Source organism: Microtus oregoni, unplaced genomic scaffold (genome assembly GCF_018167655.1).
Source record: "Microtus oregoni isolate MIOR12 unplaced genomic scaffold, Mior012 000032F_ref0000030, whole genome shotgun sequence".
NCBI classification, from domain to species: domain Eukaryota; kingdom Metazoa; phylum Chordata; class Mammalia; order Rodentia; family Cricetidae; genus Microtus; species Microtus oregoni.
Genome location: NW_024543091.1, coordinates 16,379,268 through 16,404,616, shown reverse-complemented (window position 1 = coordinate 16,404,616; position 25,349 = coordinate 16,379,268). Strand labels below are relative to the sequence as shown.

Genomic DNA, 25,349 nt, shown 5'->3' with positions numbered 1-25,349 from the left:
CCACCTTAGACCAAAATGGATGATCCTGCTTCCATGAATCCTCAGACTGGGACCGAGATTCTAATCTCCTGTCTCCTCCCACTTTATATTCCTCTCTAGTGCTGGGATTTAAGGCATTCACCACCGCCTGGCCTCTGTGGCTAACCAGTGTGGCTGCTGGGATTAAAGGTGTGTGCCACCACTGTCTGGCCTGTATGGCTGACCAGTGTGGTTAGCTTTGCACTCTGATCTTCAGGCAAATTTTATTTATTTAAAACACAAATAAAATATCACTATAACTTTAACATACAAACTGGGACACATGTATGAATTATTAATTAATTAATTAAAATAAATTTAAAAGCTTGTCAGGCTGAAGGTGCAGGTTAGTGATAGAGCCCTGACCTAGCTGTGTAAGCCCTCATTTAATGCCCTACAACCACAAAAATAAATAAGTGAAATGAAAAATGCAAACTTATTGCCTTTGTCTGTTTGGCAAGGCTAGGAGTGGCTTTTGGCAGAGGTTTCACATGAATATTGCAGCTCTGTGTTGGTCTTTCCAAATGTAGGTCTGACCATGTCGGCTCATATAAAGTCTCATTAAGAACAGGTGCCTCAATCCCAGAGAACCTAGACAACAATGAGGACCCTAAGAGAGACATACATGGACCTAATCTACATAGGAAGTAGAAAAAGACAAGATCTCCTGAGTAAATTGGGGGCATGGGGACAATGGGAGAGGGAAGAAGAGGAGGAGAGAGGCAGGGAGGGGAGCAGAGAAAATGGAGAGCTCAATAAAAATCTATCTATCTATCTATCTATCTATCTATCTATCTATCTGGTGCCTGATATCTGTGGGTTTTAAACAGGTGCTCAGCCTCAGCATGCTGCTTCCTACACACTATTCTTAAAGGGAATATTCATACAGAATAGTTCCACAATACTTTTTTACTTATTTTAAGTACAGGGTAGTCTGAAAAATGTTTACTGTGGTTGGGGGAGGAGTTTGTGGTGCCACGACATGCATGTGGAGGCAATAGGACAATCTGAGTGAATCTGTTGTTTCCTTTCCCAAGTGGGATCCAGGAATTGAATTCCTTTGTGCATTGAATCATCTCAGTGGGATCAGGTATGTTTGCCTTAAGTCCTTATATAGCCTTTGTCTCAAAGTAAAACAGAGCTTTTTTTCCACTGTTCAGGAGTCCAAGCCACTGTAATGAAAATGCATTCAGACGCATGGCAGTTTGAAAGGAGCAAACACGCTGCTGACATTTGCAAACACTTGTCAGGTGGATCCTTAGGACTCGTCAACAGAAGTAAAATGACACTAGGATGACCAACACTATTCTGAATTTGAGTTTTGATGTTATCTAAAGATGCCTCATTGAGTTCAGTAAGAAATTATATAAACTTTATAAGATATATAGATATATATAGCAAACCTTACCATGTCATACTTATAAAATATTATTTACTGTTTTTTAAAAATATTTATTTATTATGTATACAATATTCTGTTTGTGTATATGCCTGCAGGTCAGAAGAGGGCACTAGACCTCATTACAGATGGTTGTGAGCTACCATGTGGTTGCTGGGAATTGAACTCAGGACCTTAAAGAAGAGCAGGCAATGCTCTTAACTGCTGAGCCATCTCTCCAGCCCTATTTACTGGTTTTATGTGGACTTATGAGACATGAAATTAGAAAAAGGACTCTGAAGGGGAAAATGAAATCTAAAGGTGAGAGGAAAAGAAAGAAAAAACCTGGCAGTAATGAAATTCATGTTAAGTGAGAGTAGGAAAGGATATGGGGAGAAGGGGACCAGAAAACAGGAAGAGCAGGATAGGAGTAACATAAGAACAAAGCATGCATGAAAATACTACACCAAAACACACAATTTGTATGCTAGCTTAAAAACCAATAAAAATACCATTTATTAATTTTATATACTAGCAGCTGATGTTAAGATTTAATTGAGAAAGAGGTTTCTAATGCTAAAAACTATGAAAATCACTGCTGTAAACTGCAGGTTCTCCTACCAATTTTTGGGAGAGTTACTGAGTAGTAAATCTAGGTCCTTTTGAGCTATGCTTCAGTCTTCTCTAACAAAAATGTAAATCAGCATACAAAATTGACTTCAGTTATAGATTGCCCATAATGCAAGATGTTGGTTTTTCAGTTCTATTTAGGATATGATCATATGAACATTCAAATTCAAGAAACTTTGTAAATTAATCCCAGCACTCGGAGGCAGAGGATGATAGATCTTTGTCAATTCAAGGCTAACCTGGTCTACATTGTGAGCTCCAGGCAAGCCAAGTCTACACAGTGAGACCCTATCTCAATCAATCAATGAATCAATGAATAAATGAATGAATGAAAGAGATAAACTCTGAAAAACAGAAATGAATTTTGTTTCCTGTTGTGAATTTGCTCCTGACAGTTATTTCATTTTCTGAGTGAGGGGCTCACTGTGCAGCCCTGGTTGGCATGGAAGCTATGCAGATCAGGCTTCACCATGCCCAGCTGATCACTTATTTTAAAAGCTGCTTGGATAGTGAGAATGCATCCCCAGTGATTTTCATTTCCTCCCCAGGTGATCGCTCCTTTCACAAAAAGAAGCTAATTTCTTTTTCTTCCTTCTACTGACAATCACAAAGAACACTGAAGAAAATGAGGCTTGCTTGTTTACTCCCAGCTTTGGTAATTTTCAATCTACTGTGCCTTCATTACAGAACAGGATCTCTAAAGAACAAACCACAAAATGTGGACGTGTTGAAATTACACAATTGCAGATGGTGTCTGGACATCTCAGTCAGCATTTACTCAACTTTATCCTAAACATGACTTGAGGACTGGTTGAGTATTTACCTAGCATGTACAAGGTAATGAATTTAATTCTCAGCACTAGAAAAAAATGATAATAACTTAAATGAAACAAAAGATAAATCAATAAAAAATTCACTTGAGTCAATTTTTTAAAGAAAAATGCCAACTTATCCTGTACAGATTTATAAGATGATATCAATACATCATTAGCACATACTTAGAAAACAGGAATTCAAAAATTACAACTGAACCAAATATGGTTCTGAGCTAGGATATACATTACATTTTTAAAAATATTAAAAATATACATTAAAAAAGAAGGAATAAGGGCTGGAGAGATGGCTCAGAGGTTAAGAGCACTGGCTGCTCTTCCAGAAGTCCTGAGTTCAATTCCCAGCAACCACATGGTGGCTCACAACCATCTATACTGAGATCTGGCGCCCTCATCTGGTGTGCGGGCATACATCGAGGCAGAATGTTGTATACATAAAAAATACATAAATCCTTTTTTTTGGGGGGGGGTTTCGAGACAGGGTTTCTCTGTGGTTTTGGAGCCTGTCCTGGAACTAGCTCTTGTAGACCAGGCTGGTCTCGAACTCACAGAGATCTGCCTGCCTCTGCCTCCCAAGTGCTGGGATTAAAGGCGTGCGCCACCACCGCCCGGCAATAAATAAATCTTAAAAAAAAAAAGAAGGAATGAGCAATAGACTTGAACTTATGTGACTGAAAAGCCTAAAACATTTACTCTCCAGTCCTGTATAGAAAAAGTTTCAACTGGGCAGGCATGGTGGTGCACACCTTTTAATCCCAACATTCAGGAGACAGAGGCAGGCAGACCTCTGAGAGTTTGAAGTCATCCTGGTCTACAGAGGGAGTTCCAGGACAGCCAGGGCTGTTATACAAAGAAACCCTGTCTCGAAAAAACAAAAAAAAACCAAAAAACAAAAAGAAAGAAAAAACTTTCAAACCACAGACAATGATCAATGTGGTTTTTTAAAAAATTATATAAAATATGCTTATATTTTATATATTATATTTTATAAATAATTTTGTGTTATAAATAACACAAAACTTAATATAAAATCATGTTTATTACCTGTTCATAATTTACACGTTGAATTTCTGAAATTTCTTTTGGCTTTGCCTCAAGCATGTAATCGCCTGTAAAAGAAATTATAAATTACCTTTTAAAAATATTCTTGCTGCTTATAAAATATTTTACCTATAAATTTTTAAACACTTAAATTAAAATATTTAAATTTTTAAACAGGTTGCTTATAAAGTCAACCCCTTAGTTCTACCCAAAGAAATTCAAAGTTAACTATTTATCTCACACAGTTTTTAATGTATACATATAAAGCTCATGAACTTTGCCTTTCCTTTCTACCTTTCTTCCTTTTTGTGGTACAATAAATTGAACCCAGGGCCCTATTCATGCCACGCAAGCATTCTACTCATTGAACTTTAACTTTAGCCCCTTTTTCACTAAAAATACTATATATACACATATATGTTTAATATATCATATATTATTTTATGCTATATTATATTAATTATATATGGGTGCTTTTCCTGCATGCATATCTGTGTATAACAAGTGTGTGTGGAGCCAAGAAGGTATCGGCATCCCTGAACTGTGGTTATAGAGGGTTGGTTGTGAGCTGCTATGTGGGTGCTAGGAGTCAGAGCCAGGTACTCTGCAAGGGCAGAAAGTGCTCTTATTCACTAAGTCATCTCTCTCGTACCCCTTCTTTTAGTCTTTGAGACAAAGTCTCAATAAGTTGCCCAGATTGGCTTGATATTGCTCTGTAGCCCAGGTTGGCTTTGATTCTCCTGCCTCAGCCTCTTGAATAACTAGATTTACAGGCCTATGCCATCAGGCCTAACTTGAATCTTCTTTCTTATTTTCCATTTTAACAGCATATTTGAGCATCTTTCTATGACCTAAAGAGTGTACCTACTTCAACTGCTATAAATAATTTAAGTACTTCTCCAACGATATCACAAATGACAGATGCTACCAATCTGCCACTGAGGCACCCTAATCACTACTATCATTTTTAACGCATGTCTCGCCTTTCAGTATATGTGGCACCTTAAAAAACATGGAACACAATTTTTGTATGTATTTGTCTCTTTCTCTCTGTACACACACACACACACACACACACCATTTTCTTATAATTTTATTTATGTGTATGGGTGTTTTGTCTGCATGTATGTCTATGTATCATGTGCGTACCTCAGAGACCAGAAGAGGATTTCAAATGACCTAGGACTGGAACTACAGACAATTGTGAGCTGTCTCCAGGTGGGTACAATTGAATTGGGTCCACTGGAAACACAGCTATTGCTCTTGGCTTTAGTTTTTTTAGACAGGGTCTCATTATGTAACCTCGAGTGGCCAGGAACTTACAGAGATCCACCTGCTTTTGCTTCCCAAGAGCTAGAAATAAAGACATGCATTTTTATACAAACATTGTGGAGTTCATGTGTATTGAACCTAGGGCCTTGAACATGCGCTAAGCTTGTGCTCTACCACTGAACTCCAGCCCCAGTCTATGTATTGAGTGTGAAATTATTAATTGAATATGCTTTCTTTAAATTATTAGTGTATTTATCATCATTTTATTGAGTTGTAAAAGCTCTTTTACATTTTTACCACATTTCTTATTATTGTGTATGTGTGTGTGTGCACGCGCGCGTGTGTGTGTGTGTGTGTGTGTGTACGTGTGTGTAAGTCAGACAACAAAGTGTGGGATTCAGATCTCTCCTCAAACCAAGGAGGTCTTGGGGACCGAACTTAATTGTTCAGTCTTGATGGCAGGTGCTTCTAGCCATCTCACTGACCCTAAGAGCTCTTTCAGAATGAGAGGAATTAGCATAATCCCTGTGATATATTTAGTAAAGATTTTTTTCTTATAGGGTTTTTTTTACACTTTATGACAGTTTGTTATTGATTGTTTGTTCTATTTTTTTCTGAATGGAAATAGCTATGTAGATTCTGAATTGGATGCTATGTTCAGAAATATCTCCACCACCTTAGAGTTTATAGATATTCATATATTCTTTCTCTTTAACCTTTGTGTGCTCCTGTTTAAATGTTTAAATCTTTCATTTTAAATGGAATTTCTTTGGATAGAAACAGTAAGATATGGAATAGCTTCTTACACAAACTAACAAGTTAACAAAACCACTTTACTATATAGCCTTTACTCTGAAATAAACCTATAAAGACTACAGTAAATATTCTCTTAAGATTGGCAACTCTGAAAGTAATAGAATTCCTGTAGACATCAATCTTTATTTTAAGACAGTTATACCTGCAATGACTTTATTTTACTTATACAGAAAAACTTCAAAAGTACCAAAATAATTGCTTTATGGAATAGCATAAGCAATTTTAAAATTATATAAATTGTTTTGTTTGTTCTGGGGAATGAACTCTGGGTCTCATGTATTCAAAAGTTTCATCTTTGAAATGCTTCTTTTTATTTAGTCCAGGGTGCCTCAAAATTATGATATTCTGAATGCTGGAATTACATGCAGGTACCATGAAACCTGGTTAGGTTGAGGTTTTGATGTAACATTTAACTGAAAACTAATTTGTGAGTAAATTATATATATTTATTTGGATAATGGATAATGTGAGTGGTCTGTTTGAATCCTGTATTTCATTTGTGTTCCATGCTTATTTTGATGAAAGACTATGTGTGCTTTCCTAGCTACCATGTTACATGTTAGTTGGTCTGGTATGTGGAACATTATATGAGACAGTTTTACATGATGTGCTTACAGAGACAAAAGCTTGGGGACTAATGACAAGACTGTCGTAATTTTTATACCTTTTAATATATCCTCCCATATATAATGTATTTACTGACTCAAAACTTGTTTGGTTTTTCTGTGTTCTTGAGACAGGGTCATATTTGTAGCCCAGGCTAACTTTGAAATCATGATTCTCCTGCCTCAGCCTCTCCAGTGCTGGGATTATAGGTAGGTTCCATCATACCTGGCTGATTTACCTCAATGAATAAAATATGACAGTAATAAGATGTCACTTCTATAATGAGAATACAAAATACTGTAGCTTTTATTGTTGTGCTCTTTACTGCTCACTCTAAAGACAGCCAGCTTCCATGTTGTGAAGCTCCTTATGGAGAGGTTCCTATGTCAGGAGGCTTCTGGCCAACAATCATCAGGTAACTAAGGGCTTTAGTACCACAACTCAAGAGAAACTGAGTCCTACCATTAACTGAATGTGTCAATAACCACCAATTCCCCATAGCTGTATATTCTCCTGAAGCGGCAGTGCTGGTGGCCACCATGTCTTCAGCCTCCTAAGACTTTGAGCAAGGCTGTCACCTAGATTCCTGACCCAAAGGTACTGTGAAATAACAAATGATTATTGTTTGGAATGACTTATTATATAGTACAAGACAACTAATGTACTAGGCACACAATGCTGGAACCATATATTTTAGGAAGAATTTATAGTATAAGAATCTGATTGATCTTGTGTGTGTATACACTGGAGATCAAACCTAGATCTTTGTTGAGTGCTAAGGTATGCTCTACCACTGAACTAAATCTACAACCCTTATAATCAAATCTTTTTTAAAAGAAGAAATTAAGAATTTGAGACATGGCTCAGAGGTTAAGAGCACTGGCTGCTCTTCCAGAGGTCCTGAGTTCAATTTCCAGCAACTACATGGTGGCACCCAAACACCTGTAATGAGATCTGGTGCCCTCTTCTAGTATGCAGATATACTTGCAGACAGAACACCACTGTATACATAATTAAAAAAAATTTAAAACGGAAAATGTGGTACATTTACAAAGGGGAGTACTACACAGCAGAAAAAAAAATGACATCTTGAAATTTGCAGGCAAATGGATGGATCAAGAAAACATCTTATTAGTGAGGTAACCCAGGCCCAGAAAGACAAATATCATATGTACTTACTCATAAGTGGCTTTTAGACATAAAGCAAAGAAAAACCAGCCTACAATTCATGATCCCAGAGAACCTAGACAACAGTGAGGACACTAAAAGAGGCATACACGGATCTAATTTACATGGGAGTAGTAAAAGACAAGATATCCTGAGTAAATTGGAAGCATGGTGACCATGGGAGAGGGTAGAAGGGGAGAGGAGGAGAGGGAGGGGAGCAGAGAAAAATGTATAGCTCAATAAAATCAATAAAATATTAAAACACGAAGAAATTGAGCTTCTAAGAAAGCACCTTTCCATTTTAGATATGGAAATACATTTTCTCTTTGAGTACAATTTTATCTAGATTATTGTATTATAGTGTCTGTCTTACTTTAAAAACATCATTTATATAAAAAGGTGCTTCTTTCCCACACCTCTGGAGCCTAGAAAGAGATAACTGCCAGCTCCAGGACAGCCTGGACATAGCAAGACCTTGTTTCACAAAACGGAAGTATCAGAAACATTTTTCTTTTTTCTTTTCTTTTCTTCTCATCTCCTTCCTTCCTTCTTTCTATTTTCATTTGCCCCCCCCCTTTTAGCTTTTTAAAAAGATTTATTTTATTTTTAAAATTAGGTGAGGCGCGGCGAGTGCTCGTGGGTCAGTGAGAGCCAGAAGAGGTTTTTCGCAGTCGGGAGGTCGCGGACGGCTGTTCCGCAGCTGTCATCATGCCACAAAACGAGCATACTGAATTACACCGTAAACGCTATGGATATCGTTTGGATTATCATGAGGAAAAGAGAAAGAAAGTCGGGAGGCCCATGAACGTTCAAAGAAGGCAAAGAAAATGATTGGCCTGAAGGCTAAGCTCTACCATAAGCAGCGCCATGCTGAGAAAATACAAATGAAAAAAACTATTAAGATGCACGAAAAGAGAAACACCAAGCAAAAGAATGATGAAAAGACTCCACAAGGAGCAGTACCTGCCTACCTGCTGGACAGAGAGGGGCAATCTAGAGCAAAAGTGCTTTCCAACATGATTAAGCAGAAACGAAAAGAGAAGGCGGGAAAATGGGAAGTCCCTCTACCCAAAGTTCGTGCCCAAGGAGAAACAGAAGTATTGAAAGTTATTCGAACAGGAAAAAGAAAAAAGAAGGCATGGAAGAGGATGGTTACTAAAGTCTGCTTTGTTGGTGATGGTTTTACAAGAAAACCACCTAAATATGAAAGGTTTATCAGGCTGATGGGTCTGCGTTTCAAAAAAGCTCACGTCACACATCCTGAACTGAAAGCTACCTTTTGCTTGCCGATACTTGGTGTGAAAAAGAATCCATCATCCCCATTATGTACAACTCTGGGTGTAATCACCAAAGGGACAGTCATTGAAGTGAACGTGAGCGAGCTGGGCCTCGTGACACAAGGAGGCTAGGTTATTTGGGGAAAGTATGCCCAAGTTACCAACAATCCTGAGAATGATGGGTGCATAAATGCAGTCTTGCTGGTTTGATAGTGACTTCTACTGAAAACTACACACGGTTAGGAAAACACCATCACTCTGATCTGACTGAATACTACCAAGGTGCCTACCCATGAGCAGTCATCGAGGAGTATTTATTAAATTGTAAATAAAAAATAAAAACTGAAAAAAAATAAAAAAAAATAAAATAAAATTAGGTGTGAGACAGCTAGAAAGATAGTTCAGCAGTTAAGAGCATATACTACTCTTGCAGAGGACCTGAGTTTGGTTCCCAGCACTCATGTCAGGCAGCTCACAACTGTGTCACTTCAGTCACAGGAAATCCAATGCCATTTACTGGCCTCCATAGGCACTGTACTCATGAGCATGCGAGCGTGCTCGTGTGTGTGTGTGTGTGTGTGTGTGTGTGTGCTTGTGCACACACACACTTAAAATTTAAAAATATTATATGTGGATATATGCATGTGAGCATGGGTGCCTGCAGAGACCAGAAGAGGGTGTCAGGTATGGAGTTAGAGGCAATTGTAAGCCACCTGACATGGATGCTGGGATCTGAACTGATAGGTGAGCAAGTGCTCTAAAGGGAAAAAGGGTTGGCATTGCAGCTGGGCAACAAAACTCTTTTCAAGCATCTGCAAGGCTTCTGCGAAACAGCTGAGTCAAATGAGTGTTTTTTAAAATGGGTTATTTTAAAAGATGAATATGTCAGATTTGTTTTAGAAGGAAATATGGCTGGTAACTAACAAGATTATAAAAAAAATCCAAATCCAAAGTTATCTAAAGTGTGGTTGAATATAAAAGACTGTAGGGATGTATATATGCATACATATCTCTGTGTATGTTTATTTACTTTTTCTAGTGTGGAGGGTAAGATCCAGTACCTCACACCTGCTAGATAATGGCTGACCACTGAGTTATATTCCAGCCCCTGGAGATTTAAGTTGGATGGAGGATGAAACTGATGTTTTTGGAAGAGTATACTGGTTGAGGCTAACCTGGAAGGTAGTAGAATAATAAGAATTCACAGCCTCGGAAATATTAGTGCACGGAGAAAGAATTTCATAGAAAGTCCCCAATCAGAATTCGCTACTAAGAAGCTGATTCACAAACTGAAAAATCAAGAAACAAACACCAATCTTTACATTAGGTCGAGGATCGAATCTGGCAAGTAGTTAGTCTATCCTAGACGATCTTGGAAAAGAAGACATAGTTAAATGTAGCCAAAATTAAAATGTTTTAATACTGGTCTACTTTTATAGTTTATTTGTATTCAAGGGGTAATTTTTTAAAAGCCCAACAATGGCATCATCTCATCCCAACTATTTTTCTTTACTATACTATACTTGTCTCAGCATCCTACTACTGGAGACGGTTGTAGTCACAACATACATTGTAGCTTGCATAAGACCTTAAAAACAATATTTACTTATCTGAGAGGTGATATATGGAAGTTAGAGGACAATTTTCAGGAATCATTTTTTTTCTTCCACCATGTGGGGCCCAAGACTAAAATTCAGATCACCAGGCTTAGCAGCAAGTATCTTAATCTGCTGAATCTGTATTTTTTACCTCATTTTTTTGGTGTTTTTTTTTTTTTTTTTTTTTTTTTTTTTTTTTGAGACCAGGTCTCCCCACACAGCCTCATTCGGCTAGTTCTCATTCTATTTTATTAGACTGCTTAACACTGCCTAGGCATCTGCATCCTATGTTCCTTTCTCTGTGTCAAATACTAGAACAAGCTACAGCTGCCTTTGGCCCCTCTTTTACCTAGGAGCAGAGATTTCCAAAATGAAACTCATTTGCTTTTCCTCTATCCTTCACTAAGCAAAATTCTCATTTTTGTTGGGTATGAGTGTGCACACCTGTCAGACCAGCATTTGCAGGCTGAGGCAGGGGGACTTTGAATTAGAAGGCAGCTTGGTTTACGTAGTAAGATCTTATCTCAAGAGCTGGAGAGATGGCTCAGTGATTAAGAGCACTGGCTGTTCTTCCAGGGGAGCTGGGTTCAATTCCCAACACCCACATGAGAGCACACAAATGCCTGTAACTCTATTTCCAGGGGATCTGACACCTTCACACAGACATACATGTAGGCAAAACACCAATGCACATAATAAAAATAAATAACTAAAAATAAAATAAAGATCTTATTTCAAAATTGATTAAGTGAGTAAGTAAGTAAATAAATAAATACAAATTCTGAAATCTGAGTGTGCATGCTTGTTATTCAAGCACTGGGGAGGCAGAGGTGGGGATTCTTGGGGCTTACTGACCAGCCTAGCCTACTTGGCAAGCTTCAGACCAGTGAAAGATTCAGTCTCAAAAACAAACTAAAAAGACAGTGTCTGAAAAATAACGTCTGAGTTTGTCCTCTGGCATATACTTATTTGTACCTTCACATGCATACATGTATACAAACATGAATACACATGAAACGCAACTTTTGGACTACCTCACCTAGATTTAGGAAAACAACTAATGGTTTGTCTTATAATCCTTCTAATATTGTTCGCACATTAATTCAAGTGTTGTAACATCCCATGGGGGTAAGATGGATCAAGAGGTAAAAGGATTTTGCCTAACAAGCCTGATGACTTAAGTTTGATTCATGGAACCCATCCCTGACCTCCACATTGGCATTGAAGCTTGCATACACACGCACGCACACACACACACACACACACACACACACACACACACACACACACACGGACTCTGTTCATTTCACTCCCATTTCTTCTTCCTCTGGATTACATTTTATACCTTTTGTAGTAACTAAATCCTTTTATCCATGACCCCAAACCTCTGGCTACCTGGATGTAGATTTTTCTTTTCTCTTATCTCATAATATTGTGTGTGTGTATGTGTGTATGTACACATGCATGGGACACATGTGGAGCCAGAGGACAACTTTCAGAAATAGATTCTCTTTTTCCCCTGTGGGTTCTAGGGGATTGAATTCAGGTCATCAGGCTTATACAGCAAGAGCATATTACCTGCTGAGTAATCTTGCCAGCTCTAGCTACTTCTTCATGTTTTTTTCTTTCTCCCTATTAAAATTCTCTGTAATATGTCCTACTTTTTGTGAGCTTTACTAGCTAAAGAGATATGTTAACATACCCAGGTATGCTAATTATTTACTTTTTCTAAGTGAATACTCTTCTGATAGGTATGCAGTGGGAGTCACTTGTACAGCCACATTGATGACCACTGATGATACATACTCCCAAACACCTCCATGGGGTATCTGCTCAGTAAATACATTTGTTGATAAAAGAGAAAGGCAAGCGAAAGTAATCTGAAATACTGTCATGCTGGCACTGTGCTGATGTCTCTCTTGCAAGGATATGGATGGCCAAGGCAAGAGGATCACTGAGTCCAGGAATTCAGGAGCATGGCCAAAGCACCTGAGACCTTTGAGACATGATGGAGAAAACAAACCTAAGAACCCATGAGGTAGAAGAAAGAGCTGGAGAGAGCCAGTGGAAGACCGGTTCCAGCCCTCACTGGGTTTAACAGAGTTAAAATTGTTATGGGTTGTTTAGATAGAAAAGATTTTCATCTTTATCTTGGAATAACTAGTGGTAAAACAGCCAACCGCACTGTGTTTACAACAGCATTGGTGAGGTTGGATAGATCCCCCACCCTGTCCAACTTCCTGTGATAAAATGTTACATTTTGTAACCTGTTGTACTCTGGATGTGAAGCATTTTTGCACAGCATTGTGATACTGTATGTTTTGTCCAGGTTTTACTGTAATGCTTCCTCCCATCATCCAGAGTTGACTGCAGAAGCCATAACAGACTTGCCTTTCTCCGGTAGACTGCTTTTCAGTTTTGTATGAGCATCTCAAGATGTGACTTCTTCCTTTAAGGTTTGTTTGTTTATTTATTTATTATTTATTTATTTATTATTTATTTATAAACAAGACAGGGTTTCTCTGTGTAGCCCCAGGCTGTCCTGAAACTCACTCTGTAGACCAGGCTGGCCTCGAACTCAGATATTTGCCTGTCTCTGACTTCCGAGTGCTGGGATTAAAGGCATGCCCCACCACACCCTAAGATTTATTTTTAATTACTTGTATATGTGTGTGTGTCTATGTGGGGGTTGTGCATGTGAGTATAGGTGTCTTCAGAGGCCAGAGGTATTGGATCCCCTGAGCTGGAGTTACAGACACTTGTGAGGCACTTGCTATAGGTGCTTGGAACTGAACTCTAGGTCCTTTGCAACTGCAACAATGTGTCATTAACCACTATGCCATCTCCCCAGTCCTTCACCTTATTTTTTGATCTTTTATATTAAGATCTCTTATATTAAGATCTATCACTGAATCTAGAGCTCACCAATTGGCTAAACTGGTTGACCAAGAAGCATCAAGACTTCTCTTGTTTCTACCTTCCATGTGGTACAGGCACACGCTGCTGTACTCAGCTTTTACGTGAGTACTGGTAATTCAAAGTCAGTCCTCATGCATGTGCAGTGAACATTTTACCAACTAAGCCATCTTCACAGTACTTGACTAACATTATTTTTAAATAAAAATTTAATCACTAAAAGTACTGTAGGTATGGATAAAGTATCTTATTTGGTAATAATATAAATATGTAAGTTGTTTGCCAAATTGCAAAAGGCATAGTACAATGTATAATCATCTTCTCTATAGACAAGTTCAATTTAAAATAACTACCCTACAAGCTGAATTACCAGTCTTTTTAAAAAAGTTTATTTTTATTACATGCGTATAAGTGTTTGTCTACATGTATGTATGTGCACAATGTACATGCCTGGTACCTATGGAAGCCAGAAGCCAAAGTAGGTTCCCTGAATAGGTACTGGAAATTGAATAGAAATCCTCAGCAAGAGCAGCCAGTGCTCTTAACTGCTTAGCTATCTCTCCAGCCCCTACTAGTCTGTTCTGAGATAAAAAGCCTGGGAAAGAATGCATTTCAACACATTGCCTCCTCACCAAGAAAGATATTTCAGGTGAAATACACTGTAACTGACACAGGTCTACAAATTATACTTTGGGTAACAGTATCTCATATCACCTCCTCAGGTTTTTTGTTTTGTTTTGTTTTGGTGTGTGTGTGTGTGTGTGTGTGTGTGTGTGTGTGTGTGTGTATGGCTTGTTATGTTTGCATTTTCTGCTCTATTGATTAAATCCAGGACCTCACACATGCTACCCAAGTGCTTCACCACTGAGCTACATTTCCAACCCAACTCCTTCAACTTTAATCCAAGTTGACACAATTTTAAAAAGGTATTTTTCTCATGCCAAAGTTTCTGTATCATTTCTCATTCTGAAATTTACTGGGATTAATTAATTAGTGTGTTTTTCTCTGGATTTTTCCCAGTCTTCTTATTTATAGTTTAGGATTCTAATAATGGTCAGAAGAATGTTATAACAGCCAAGAATAGTAACATACTGGTAAAATTTTTAATTAGTATATTCAGAACTACAATTTTAAAATAGATTGTATAATAGCACCAGTAAAATAACAGCTTTGAAAACTTTATTTAACTTTTTAAAAGATACAAAATCACCTAGTCTTCAGCACTGACCTAAGTATTCCATCAGCTGCTCCGCAGTTATGATTTCCATCATTGGTGGAAGTTTCACCTGAAAAAAGAAAGTATTATTTCTATAAAGATGTTTTTGATGACTGATTGTTTCCTTTAGTCAAAAGCAAGTACACATGTGCAGGCAGATAGACACAAACACCTACTATATAAATATATTGACATTTATGCTTATATAATAAAGTCATCCAGGCATGTGGCTCATGTGTATACTCCCAGTACTCAGTAGAAGGATGACCATGAGTTTTAAATAAACTTGACTTAAAAAGTGTGACTTTTTCTCAAAAAAATGCAAATAAGGGTGAACTTGATAAGTGAGCTTGATGACCTGAGTCTGACCCCGGGAACTCGGGATGAGAGGACAGAATGGACTCTTACAGTTGTGCTCTGACTTACACACACTGTGATACATGTGCACATCAAGACACACATGATTCCTTACTCACATCTCATACACACATATACACTATGAAGGGTATGTTAAAATAACAGAAAGGGATGATAAATGCCCCCAGAAAAAGATTGCATAATGCTTTATTAACTTTAAATTTTAAATGCTAATGAGAAAGGAACAGCTGTGGAGAGACATAGGATAATAGAAAAAAACTATGAAATTAAATCAGCCAGTAAGTATTCAATGATAGGAGAAGACTATAATTAAAAATATATTAGTCACTATGTTCTGTTCAACCAAGGAAAGTGTTTAAATTATCAATTTCTCCAAAAGCTCCCTTGTTAAATTGTTAACGAAGGCATTCTAAGTTTATGCTATCAAGCGTGCTGATGACATATTAAAATGTTTTTGATCAATGATAAATTTTCAAAATGATTGATAAAAAACATAGCAGTGTTAGCCTCTCTGAAAACACATATGACAGCTGATGCTTAGGGTCCAGTTATCTTTTGGATTTATCACTCTGTGAAAACCAAGATACACCACACAAGCTTGCTCATCATATTATTCTTAATGAATTTTATTCTCTGTAACAATGTATTCTAAAGAATAATTTTGGCTGCAGGCAGCATTCTAGTTACTGTCTAGTTTAATGCCTTATTGTAGTGTACTCAATAAACCATCCTTCTAAAAAAGGTAATTTTTTAAACAAAAGATTTACTTTGTTTACGTATATGTATATATCTAGATGGTTATGTGTCATGTGTGTACACATACTCAGAGGCCAGAAAAGGGTGCTAGATCTCATGGAACTGGGTTATAGGCAGTTATGAGTCACAGCAGGGGTGTGGAAAACCAAACTCAGGTCCTCTGCAAGAGTTGTATGTGTTCTGAGCTACTGAGCCAGCTCTGCAGCCCACTTTCTACATAATTTTAACATTGAAGCTCACTTGCAAATCATAGCTTGCTGTGATTTTCTAACAAAAAGTTGGGTTTCTTACTCACATTATTTATGTATTCTTTGGCCATATTTCAATATATTCTACATTTTTTGTATTACAGTAGCAAAGTTTAATTTCTCTAACAGAGACTCCTAAAACACAAAGCCTAAAACGATTACTAACTAGTTTTTAATTTTTTTTATTTTATGTTTTATGTATGGGTGTTTTGCCTGCATGTATGTCTGTGCACCATTCATATGGTTGGTGCCCATAGAAGCTAAGAGCAGGCCAGAAGAGAGCATCAAATCCAATGGAACTGGAGTTACAGATGGTGGTTGTTGAGCTGCCAAAAGGGTACTGGGAATTGGACCAGGTCCTCTGGAAGAGCAGCCAGTGTGCTCTTAACCCCTGAGCTATCTATCATCTCTCCATACCTACTAAGTAGTTCTTTACAGGACAATTTACTAACTTTTGCTTTAGACTATTCTAGTTATCATTATACAGTATTTATCAAGGTGTTTCAGTATCATATTTGGAGTGCTGATATCTAGTTAATTTTTTGTATTCTAAAGATGGAACTCTCAGTTTCACAGCAATCTGAAAGGAACATTCATACATATTAATGTCTTCTAAAATTATTATTATTATTTTTGGGAAAGGTCCTCACTATATAGCCTTACCTTGCCTGGAGTCCACTATGTAGACCAGGCTGGCCTCAGACTCACAAAGATCTACTTGTCTCTGCTTCCTGCATGCTGAGATTAAAGATGTATGCCACCATCAGTCTGTTTCTACATCTTTTGACATTTATTTATTTTGTGTTTGTACCTGTATGGTGTGCCCATGTGCCTGAGGATACTTGTGGAGGTCATAAGATAACTTGCCAGAGTCTATTCTCTCCTTCCACCATTTGGGTCCTAGGAATCGAACTCAGACTGTCAGGCTTGGTGGCAAGCACCTTTACCTGTTGAATCTTGTTGCCAACTTAAATGATGCTGTTTTTTTTTTTAAGAATTATGTGTTCTCTTATTTAAGACAGATTCAATGTGACAAATTCATCAAAAGATTTCATGAACAAATAATTTATCCTTTCTCAAGGGGCCTGCAAGATAGTACAGCAGGTAAAGGCACTTTCCAAGCCCAATGATCTGACAATTAGAGTTCTATTCTCTGAATCCTTATAATGGAGGGAGAAGCAGGTTGTCCTCTGACCTCTACACATGGACTGTGGTGTACCCTCCCAATACATAAATAAATGTAAAAACAAGAAAAAAGAAACCCTTCTTTTTAATTTCGGCAATCTTGTAAAATTAAGAAGCTGAAGAGACAGGGGCTGTAGCTTAGTGGTGGAGCTGCGTTCACCATGGACAAGGTCTGAGGTTCAGCCACCAAGACCAGAGGATAAGAATAAGATGGAGACACTGAAGAGTATATGAATTTGGCATATACATCCTATAATCTTAGGGGTCTATGTAATTTCAGATCATGGCCTTGAGCTTTCCAAGAGGAGACTGCCTACTGTGCCCTGTCCTAAGCACATAAAATGAGAATGACTACCTCTATACTGATATTAGAAGTAGCCTCAAGAGAGGTCAAAGGTAAAAACAATAAAATCTTGTGTTTAATATATTAGTGGAATTTTAAACAGGAATGTAAAATTTTCTAAAAGCGATAAGCTAAGATTTTAAGGGGATGGGGAAATAGTAAATGCAGAGGACTTGTCATACAAAGGAAAAAGGAGCAACTTATATAGATGATACTAATAAAAGCCTTTAGTCCCCAAATTCAGGAGGCAGAAGCAGAAAGACCACTGGAAGTTTGAGGTACACTGACTCACATAGAGAATCTCGGATTGCAAGAGACATTGTCTCAAGAATAAAAAAGATTTTGATCAGTTATCATAGGCAACTGTTAAATTCTTAATACAATGTCAATAAGTATTGAAGAGACATACGGTTAAATTCTAACAACTTTTCTAATGTGCTTATGTGTGTCCATGTCTGTCTCCATACGAACAGAGGACAGAGGACAGCATTGGATGACCTCTCCTCTGTCACTTTTCTCTTTATTCCTCTGAGGAAGGGTCACTCCCTGAACCTGAAGCTTATACATTTTTTAGATAAGTTTGTATCAGTAATCCCCAGTGATTTTCTTGACCCTGTCCTTCCTCAGCACGGGGATTACAGAAGTTTCTAGAGCACACCTGTCTTGTTGAAGGACACAGCACTCCCGGTGGCCCTTCTGTCTCAGCTTCTCAAGTGTTGGGATGCCCAGCTCCAATAGTTTTTTAATAGTAGAGACACAATTAAGCTTGTCCCGTCTAGTTATTAAATTACCTACTGTCATTCGACTTTCTTGTCACCTCAGTTGATGACTGTGAAACAAGTGGCAAGATATAATTAATTCAAAGAATAAATTAAGTCTTTGAAATGTTTATCCAAAGTAAGTGGATGACTTGTAATATGACTTGGGACTCACAGCAAAGTAAGTTCCTTTTTCATTATAACAGCATGAACTTCAAAAGAAAAAAGAGAGGAAAGAATGAATAACATATGTTCAGTCAGTAAAATGTCTGTCAGAATCAGATATGTCCAACCTGGCACATTATGTTATGACACTGTCATCCACAAAGTTCACACACACACACACACACACACACACACACACACACACACACACAATTTCAGAATGTTTAAAGTAAGTTAATGATTATACTTTAGGGCACATTCATACTATCCTGAGGTGCAAGCAGCCAAGTACCTGAAGGTGGAGTATAGAGATCAGTGATAGAGTACTTGCTTAGCGTACTAAATTTAGTTCCCAAAAAGAAGTTGCACCCATATTAAATATTCTACAAAGCCTGATTACCTGATAGAAATTTAGTGATTGTGGAAAGACTGGAACATTGTAGGTCCAGAGTCTAATTATAATTTACCCTGGACTATCTTTAGTCCTCTTCATAGCTCACCTCTGTGCCTGGCCTATCATCTTTGGAATGTATTAATGTAGCAGACCACTAGCTTCCACTAACCTAAAATCGAAGACAGTCAGTAGATGGCATCTGAGACCCACAGCTGAGGTTCTTCTGACCTCCCTCACGCCCTCACTTTGCTATAACTCACCTATTTGATGTTTCCACCGATGTATTTGAAATATTCTTCCCTCTGTTACTCTAACAATTTCATGAAACTGTCACCATATCAGTACATGGGATTTGGGGTAACCAATTTTGTGTTCCCAGGACAGGGCCACTCACTTTTGGCTCCAGAATAAATAGTTGTCCAACACTTTTTTGTTTGTTTTGTTTGATCTGATCTTTTCAGACAGGCTCTCTCAACATAGTACAAGCTGCCATCAAACCTACCATAAGGTAAGAATGTTTTTTAAATGTCATCAGATTCCGAACACAATAAAAACAAAACATTCAAAACAAGCAGTGCATAGTGACCCAGATCTGCAATCCCACTCTCAGGAGGACGACACAGAAGGATCAGAGCCAATTTTAGTTACATAGTGAATTTGAGACCTGTCACAAAACTAAATTAAGGGACTGGAAAGACAGTACAGTGGCTCCAGATCACTGGCTGTCCCTTCAGAGTGTCCAAGTTTGATTTCCAGCACACACGTGGCAGTTTACAATTGCCTATTAACTCGAGTTTCAGTAGATCTAACGCCTTCTGGCCTTCAAAGGCACTGGAATTCACATGGTACATAGACATACATACAGAAAAAAACAATCATACAGGATAAAATAAAAATAATTTAAAAATAAAAGTAGAGAATAAGTGGCTGAAGAGGTGGTTCAAAGGTTAAGAGCACTTACCAGGGTTCCATCGCTAGCACTCACATCTAGGCTCACTCTGATCTGGCCCCCACCAGCACCAGGCATACATGTGGTACACATGCATGCATACACGGAAAACAGCCGGTCCCCCTCAAAAAGATACATGGGAGTATCTTATTTTTATAAAAAGTGGAAGATAATGGGGGAACAGTATCAAAGTGGACTTTAAGCCAGGTATGTTGCTGCACACCTGTAATTCTAAAACTCAAATGCAGTGACTAAATAGCAACACCCTGTTTCAAAACAAACCAAAGTAGAAACAAAAAGTGACTATATTCAAAGGCCTAGTTTGTTGGTAACACGTGTATTCAAATATCAAACATCCTTTACCTGGACCTCCATAGGCATGACTGGAAAAGGAAAAGCAAGGCTTTTTCATTGGAGGAATACTATCAGAACCAGGCATCCACCCATGCAGGATCACGCTGTTCGCATCTACTTTGCTCACAAATCCAGAGACACATAATACTTCTAATTCTTGAGTGAAGCTGGGAAAGGAAGCTCCAGAACTGTTCCTCAAATCTTTTATGTAGATAAGGTCCTACCACTGTATAAAGTTTTAAATTTCTCCTTACAAGATCTATATTTAAAACAGAGTAGGCAGAGGCTAAGATAAAACCTTTGGCTCACCATCTGTTTTTCCTTTTTTATAAGTGATAAACACACTTGGAAAACCTCAAAAGAGTTTTGTGCTTACTTTAGGAAAAGAGAGCATGAAAAAATTAGTGTGACTGCAGTTCTTCTACAGGATTTGTAGGATGGGGTAGAATGGTCAGAAAGTAGTGTGAAGGATTTATGAAAAACACAGGGGAGAAGAGATGAGATGTCATCAAAAAGTAGGGCGACCCATAGCAAACAGTCACTGCTAGAAAGATGCTCAAAGACATGGAACTTCACTTCAAGGTGATAAAATAAGAAATGGCCATCTGAAGTTAAAGTTTCTTTTCTTTCTTTTCTTCCTTCTTTTCTCTCTTTCTCTCTTCCTTTCTTTCGTTGTTGAGATAGAGTTTCTCTGTGTAGCCTTGGTTGTCCTTGAACTCACCCTGTAGACCAGGCTGGCCTCAAACTCAGATATTTGCTGGCCTCTGCCTCCCAAGTGCTGGGAGTAAAGGTGTGTGCCACTATCACCTGGTAAAATTTTTTTGCTATTGATTTTTTTCTCCATTTGTCATTATGTTGCTCTGCTTTATTCTTGCTTATTTTTAAGAAACTAGATGGCTCAGTGGTTAAGAGCACTGACTGCTCTTCCAGAGAATCCAGATTCAATACCACTCAAATGGTGCCTCACAACTGTCAGAAATTCCAGTTCCAGGAGATCTGGTGCTCCTTTCTGGATTCCTGGGCTCCAGACATGCATGCAGTGTACAGATACACATTCAGACAAAACACCCATATATACTAAAGAAGAAATTAGTACTGGAGTCAGGTGAAGACAAACAAAGCTCACTACAAATATGTTTGAAAATGTGATAACGAGGGCTGCAGATGTAGCTCAGCTGACAGGTACCTGCCTAGCCTACATGAAGCCCTGGTTAACCGCAGAACCACATAAACTGGGAGTGGTGGCACATGTTTGTAATTCTAGTACTTGGGAGGCTGAGGTAGGAGAACCGGAAGTTCAAAAATCATCCTCAGGCTACATGGCAAGCTGGAGCCCAATCTGTGATATTTAAGACTCCATCTCAAAAACAAACAAAAAAATTAAATAGTGCCGGGCGGTGGTGGCGCACGCCTTTAATCCCAGCACTTGGGAGGCAGAGGCAGGCGGATCTCTGTGAGTTCGAGGCCAGCCTGATCTACCAGAGCTAGTTCCAGGACAGGAACCAAAAGCTACGGAGAAACCCTGTCTCGAAAAATCCAAAAAAAAAAAAAAAATCAAATAGTATAATCCATTATTTTCTATATAATTAGTATCATGTGAAAAGATGAATATGATCAAAGTATGTCATATATATGTATAAAAAATGTCATAGTGAAACCCATTATTTTGTACAATATAACAGTAACTACAAAAAGAAACTTGAGGGGGCTGGAGAGATGGCTCAGTGGTTAAGAGCACTGCCTGCTCTTCCAAGGGTCCTGAGTTCAATTCCTGGCAACCACATGGTGGCTCACAACCATATGTAAAGAGGTCTGGTTCCCTCTTCTGGCCTGCAGACATGCACACAGACAGAATATTGTATACATAATAAATAAATAAATATTTAAAAAAAAACAAAAAAACAAAAAAACAAAAAGAAACTTGAAGCTGGGACAATGGCTCAGTGGAAAAAGTGCAACAGAGTTTGGCTTCCCAGCACCCATGTAGAAACTGCAGTGTCAAACTTCTGTACTCAGCACCAAAAGGTGGTGAAGTAGAACAGGCAAACCCAGGACTCAAGTTCAACTGAAAGACTCAGTCTCCAAAAAACCAAAACAAGAAATATTGAGAGTCATACAGAAAAACACCTGACCTTCACACCTACACGCACGCGCGCGCGCGCGCGCACACACACACACACACACACACACACGTTCTTAGACATTATAACCCAACAAATACTTCTATGTGTTGTGTATAGTGAATGCCCTTTTGTTCTTCTTTTTAACCTCAATTATTATCCATCCATCAGAGAATCTAGAAATCTCTGCTGACTTCCAAAAGGTAAATAACATTTTTGCATTATTAGGGAAACAGTTTTGACCTCTAGAAACCCTGGCTCAGCTTGAGAACCCTACTTGACGTTGTTTCTCTCACCCGTCTCCCCATCAATCATTAATGATGACTGAGTTTTGTTGGCATAAATAGCCTACAGGCAGAAAAAGGGCTGAGAACCAACGATTTTCAAAATAATCTTCAAATTCATTAGCATGCACACTCATTCACAGACTAACCCAGATGATTGGAACCCAGATGACTCATTCCATCAAGTGCCCCAGATACCCAACATGAAGCTGTAACATTTGGTGTTTGGGATTCCTCTCACTATCCATCTCACTTCTTCATAAATGGCTAGTAAAATTCAAGCTATTCTTCCAGGGAACATTGTAACTGCAAATGGAATTGTCAATTTGAAAATAAGTGTGGAAATGTATTTTCTCAGTACCCAGAAACTGCAAGCTTAAATATGACACTTTATTCTGAGGCCTCAATACACCTGTCGTTCCCCTTTAATGCTCCAGTAACTTAGATTTATCATTTCTTATTTTAGTTGTTAAAAGTTCTGGCTTCCTTAACACATTCTAATGTATAGTTACTGGTCAGTCCCTTGAAGTAGAGCCAAAGAAACAAGGCAAGTAAAAAAAAAATCATACAAAGGCAGAAAATACAGTCTTTGAAAATAAGTAATTTATGGTAAATGGAGTCAGATCAAAGCTTTCCTTAAGTGGAATTTATATAAAAGGGCTGGCTGCATCTTCCCTATCTCTATTCCTTCATGTATTACACCCAAGGGTGGCAGGCCAGTATTCTCTAGAAAACAGTATATATATATATATATATATATATATATATATATATACACACACACACACACACATCCATTAAAACTTGCTCCATGATATCACATTGATAGTAACTCTGAAGATCACTTTTTCCAATTTCGATTGTTTTGCATATGTGATAATGTCAGTAAGAAGGAGTAGTATGCGGGCGAATAGAGTAAAAATATTCAGAAAGTGTAGGTGTAGGGTCTAGATTCTACCTGTTTACAAGTACACCATCAGTTACAACCTTTAACTGAATGTTGAACTTTTAAAACAAAAGGGACCTGAAGCTAGGGGCAATTCTTTCTGACACACAGGTGAATAATCATTCAATAAAGAAATCCTGGAATTAATTCATGTAAGGAGGGGCTGTCAGAAGTGGTGGTGCGCGCCTTTAAACCTAGCAGCACTCCGGAGGCCGAAGCAAGAAGATCATGAGTTCGAGAATGGCTTAAGCTACACAGAGAAACCTTGTCTCAAAAAAGGAGGGCTGATGAATGAAGAAACAAGGAAGCCATCAGCTGACAAACAGCCGTTTCCTCACCCCATTTTTGCCCCTCCCCACAAGCTGTAGGAAGTAGAAAGCTGCAGATTGTACCTTCCAGGCCAGAAGCAAAACATTGAGGATGGCCAGCAAAGGGCAGGGTCCGTTCTCATTCTGGGTGATGATGGGCGTGTTCTCCTCTTTCCACTGGATCCATTTGATGTGATACACTGACTGTCCGGGAAAGCGTTCTTTGGAGGCCGCTAGCACCTGAGCCGGGTCCTCCTCCTCCTCTTTGCACAGAGGTGCAGCCCTGGGCGGCCCCGCCGCGCCCTCCTCCACGTCTTCGGGGACCCTGGTCTCCGCTCCCTCCTCACTATTGAACTCAGAGCTACTGGGGAAAGAATGCAGGTTGGAGAAAGACTCCAGGGAGTCCAGGCTGGGCGAGTCCCCAGGGGGGCTCGGCTCGCTGCAGCTGCTGCTCAGGGCGCCGGCGCTGCTGGGCTCCTCGGCCGCCTGCTCCACCCCGCAGGTGCCCGCGTCGCCCACTGGTCCCGACCCTCGGCCCGCCGCGGCCTCGGCCAGCTCCGGGGAGGCGGTCACCTTGTGCTGCCCTCTCGGAGGCGCCTCCGAGGCGGCGGGGCTCGGCGACAAGCTGTCCTTCAAGTCCGAGTCCGCGCCGCAGCCGAGCTGTGAAGGGGACGTCGGGTGCCCGGGGCTGCTCCGCGCGGCCGCCGCCCCCTGCCCGCCGCTCTCCACCGCGCGTCCTGCGAGACCATCCTCAGCCTCGCGCCCGCCGTGCCGTCGCCCTTCCGGCGGTGACTCTCGTCCCGCCGCCACCCCGGGATCTAGAGGCTGCGGGCTGTCAGGGCCGCTCTCCATGCCCGGCCGCCCGCCCCTGGTCCTATAGACAGCGCGGCCGGCTCTCCTCAGTCAGCGCCTCCGACGCCATGACAGCCGCTCAGTGGCAGCTCCAGCGCCCTAGCGCGGCCTCGGTCAGGCACGTCACCGGAGAGGGTAGCGGGAGCGCGCGCGATCGCGCGCCCGCCAGAGCGGAGCGTGCCTTCGCGTGACTGTGCTCGGTGAGGCGCGGAGACCCACAGTGAGAGCGCTTCTTCCCCGAGGCCACGCCCCTCCCGCGCGTTCCGTCCAAGGAAAGCTGAGCGAGGCTAGGGGCGTGTCTGGGGGCGTGTCTGGGGCGTGACCAAAGGCGCGGCTCGGGCAGCCGCAAGGCCAGTAGGAAAATAGCCTCTGTGTGGGGCCGGAAGTTGAACTCCCGGGCACGCCCGCTGCGCGCGGTTACTTTGAAGGCAGTCGCCAAGGCTGGAGCGAGTGTGGTCCAGCTTTGGGCTTGTGCCTGGTGAACCCCGACAGTGGCAGTAGCGCTGGAAGAGAGCCATTCTCTGAAGGGCTCCGGAGAGCC

General features: G+C 39.8%; 1 protein-coding gene and 1 pseudogene across 2 annotated transcripts in view; one reads left to right on the top strand and one right to left on the bottom strand.

Moving 5' to 3' along the window:
• Mindy2 (MINDY lysine 48 deubiquitinase 2) overlaps positions 1-25,044 on the bottom strand; it is a 65,350-nt gene extending 40,306 nt beyond the window's left edge. For both annotated transcript variants that reach the window (XM_041679442.1, XM_041679443.1), the window contains exons 1-3: positions 24,041-25,044; positions 14,781-14,838; positions 3,904-3,968 (exon numbers count right to left, since the gene is read on the bottom strand). In XM_041679442.1, coding sequence (XP_041535376.1) covers positions 3,904-3,968; positions 14,781-14,838; positions 24,041-24,808 — 891 coding nt within the window. In that variant the 5' untranslated portion in view covers positions 24,809-25,044. The remainder of the gene's footprint in view (positions 1-3,903; positions 3,969-14,780; positions 14,839-24,040) is intronic.
• On the top strand, positions 8,389-9,170 carry LOC121466014 (annotated as a pseudogene).
• Positions 25,045-25,349: the final 305 nt, after the last annotated feature.